The 2,686-nt window shown below is 49.0% G+C and overlaps 1 protein-coding gene across 3 annotated transcripts in view; it reads left to right on the top strand.

Annotated features, from left to right (window-relative positions):
- rassf5 (Ras association domain family member 5) overlaps window positions 1-2,686 on the top strand; it is a 26,080-nt gene that overhangs the window by 16,330 nt on the left and 7,064 nt on the right. Inside the window, exon 1 of one of the 3 annotated variants that reach the window (XM_031862388.1) lies at window positions 66-1,220. The exons of the other annotated variants lie outside the window; for them this stretch is intronic. Coding sequence (XP_031718248.1) covers window positions 1,074-1,220 — 147 coding nt within the window. The 5' untranslated portion in view covers window positions 66-1,073. Of the gene's footprint in view, window positions 1-65; window positions 1,221-2,686 lie in introns of those variants that run through there. 3 annotated transcript variants of the gene reach the window in all.

The raw sequence follows: 2,686 nt of genomic DNA, 5'->3' as shown, positions 1-2,686 counted from the left end.
CTCTCTCTCTCTCTCTCTCTCTCTCTCTCTCTCTCTCTCTCTCTCTCAGTGTAAGAGGAAGTGGCCATGCTTTGCAGGGTGCAGTCGCTCGCAGGAAGAGAGAGAGAGAGAGAGATAGAGAGTAGAGGGAGAAGGGGGAGGGAGCTGATAACACACTCAACCACAGATGGTTGAGCAAGGCTGCAAGAGAGTGAGGGAGCAAAGCGGGCGCACAGACAGATAGAAAGAGAGAGAGAGAGAGAGAGAGAGTGAGGAGAGGAAGAGAGAAAGAGAGGCAGAGTGGGAGGCATCCGTCTGTCTTGTAGTATTGACAAAGCATCGGCGAGAAGAGGAGAGAGGAGGGATTAAGGGGTCTGTCAGCGTCTTGTTGCTGCAGCCAAGAGATCTTCTGCTGCTGTTTACTCTGGACGGATGGATGCTCACAGAAATAAATGCCGGACTTGAATTGAACCGCTCATTGTTTTCTTCGCAGTGGTTCGTCACAGAGACACAGACACAGGAAATGCAGGATGTGGTATTGCGTGCATGCCTTTATGAGCGTTGGATTGTGGGTATAACAGGGGGCTCTCGGGTTGAGCAGGGTTAACTTGAAACCGAGCTGGAAGCTGACTCCAGGACACCGGTGTGTGCCTATGTGTGTGAGAGGGTTACATACTGTGTATGAGTGTGTACATGTGTGCATGTTCAGCTGCAAGTGACCAGGTGCATATACTGTATGGTGTGTCTGTGACACCGGCGTCACACACACACACACACGTCAGGAGGAAGTGACTAGCCTGTACTCTGTGCTCTCGGATTTCCTGGTCCCCTCTCCGGTGGCACGCACAGCGCCGAATCTGAGCCGAGTTCACCTGTCTCGCCCCCCCCCTGGCGTGACTTAAACTCTTCTGGATGCATCAGCAGAGGAGCGCTGACTTTTTCTGGATGAGAGAAGGACAATTAGACGCGCGTGGACTCTGATTGTGGGCCGAGTGTCACATCAGCCCCCTGCGTTTTTTTGGAGATAAAACCAGCACTTCCTCAACCTGTCAACGTGTTGCACCGGTGCTCGGGGACCGTCTCTGGACCTCTCCATGACTGTCAACACAGTGCTGACCCCCTCCATGACCAGCAGTAACAGCATGAGCAGCGGGTACTGCAGCCTGGATGACGAGAGCGAAGACTTCACCTTCTTCACGGCCAAGACCTCGTTCTTCCGCAAGCCCAAGCACGCAGCCAAGGTACAGAATCAGGGCTACGCTCCCTCCGATAGATGAAAGTGTAAGAGTAAAAAACTCGGATGGGTCTGAGATGGTGGGTGTTTCTGTTGGGCTGGGAACCAAATTGCCATTTATATCAAAAACATGGTCCCAGAAAGCAGAAGTGTAGGGAGGAAGTGGTGGTGTTTGTGCATCCTTAAGTGGGCCTCTAGGTATGTGAGAGTGTAGGAGCTCTCTGTACTGTCATACATCTGTGGTGTCACGTTGATCGCTCGGCCGTTTGGCAGCTCGTTTATCATGTTAGTGGCCGTTATAGATTCAGCATCGCTGTCTGAAAAGAGTTTGGGGAGAGAGAGAAGTTGTGGGTTTTTATCTCAGACTAGTAACAACGATGGACGGAGATAATGTATCAGAGATACTGAGCTAATGATGGCAACCTACAGATTCCATAGAGGCTTCTTCTGCACCGTGCGTGGGAGAGGTTTCTGGAGAAACAGAGCTCATACTTTTGCACTAGAACGAGTGTGTGTGTGTGTGTGTGTGTGTGTGTGTGTGTGTGTAGGGCAACTACTACCGTGTAGCAAACCATTTTCCTAGTTACCATAGCAACTCTGGGTTTTGTTGGCACTCATTTGCTGAGATTTGTATTTAGTCTAGTGTACATCGCATTACTTCACACATAATTGTGTCAGATACTTTAGTTTCGATATTGCTCGCTCTGCAGGGTGTAAGGTGCTGCTTGTTTGTTGTAAAGGTCTCTGATTGATTTCCTGTAGACAGATAGCCTGCCCGGTTGCACAGAAAGCCTGCAGATGACTACTACACACACACACAGACAATTGCATTCATGTAAAACACTCGCAGCCCTCTTTCTGCTGCCCTTGTCCTGGCTGTGCCTTTGGTGTCTGACTTGGAGAAGGTATAATCTCTGAATAATTGACCGTCTGTGTTGTCAGCGTGAGGAGTTAGGGTTGTGCTGAGGCAGAAGCTGTATTGGGATTAGCTTGTCTGGGCTCCCGGTGCAGAAGCTGCCAGCTGATGGTGCCTAATTTCTCAGCACCACGCTGCCATTAACAAATGTTTTTTTGACATATAGTATAGCAGCACAGTCAGCTATAGAACATAGGAGGGAACGGCTCTTGAATTGCGTTTTTTTCCAGTGAAAGTGTCGTGTTGTATTCCTGTATTTGAATGTGACAAAGGAGATAATGCAAAGATCTGTGTGGCACCCTGTGAATAGAGACATTATCATATATGTTGTGTATGAAGATTTCAAAACGCGTCACTGTGTTAAGTCGTCTTCCGTGCATGTGTGCATTTACAGTATGTACACACAGACGCACAGGGAGACAAACAGTGGAAGGGGAGTTCAGATCTTCTTTTCTTCATGAATTATTTTCAGAGCTGAGCCTTTTGCTCCAGATTAGCCAGCCAGCTTTAGTGTGTGTGTGTGTGTGTGTGTGTGTGTGTGTGTGTGTGTGTGTGTG

Source organism: Anarrhichthys ocellatus, unplaced genomic scaffold, assembly GCF_004355925.1.
Source record: "Anarrhichthys ocellatus isolate YVR2014 unplaced genomic scaffold, GSC_Weel_1.0 scaffold1, whole genome shotgun sequence".
Taxonomy (NCBI): domain Eukaryota; kingdom Metazoa; phylum Chordata; class Actinopteri; order Perciformes; family Anarhichadidae; genus Anarrhichthys; species Anarrhichthys ocellatus.
Note: the sequence above shows the minus strand (reverse complement) of the source record. Positions and strands in the feature narration are given on the sequence as shown.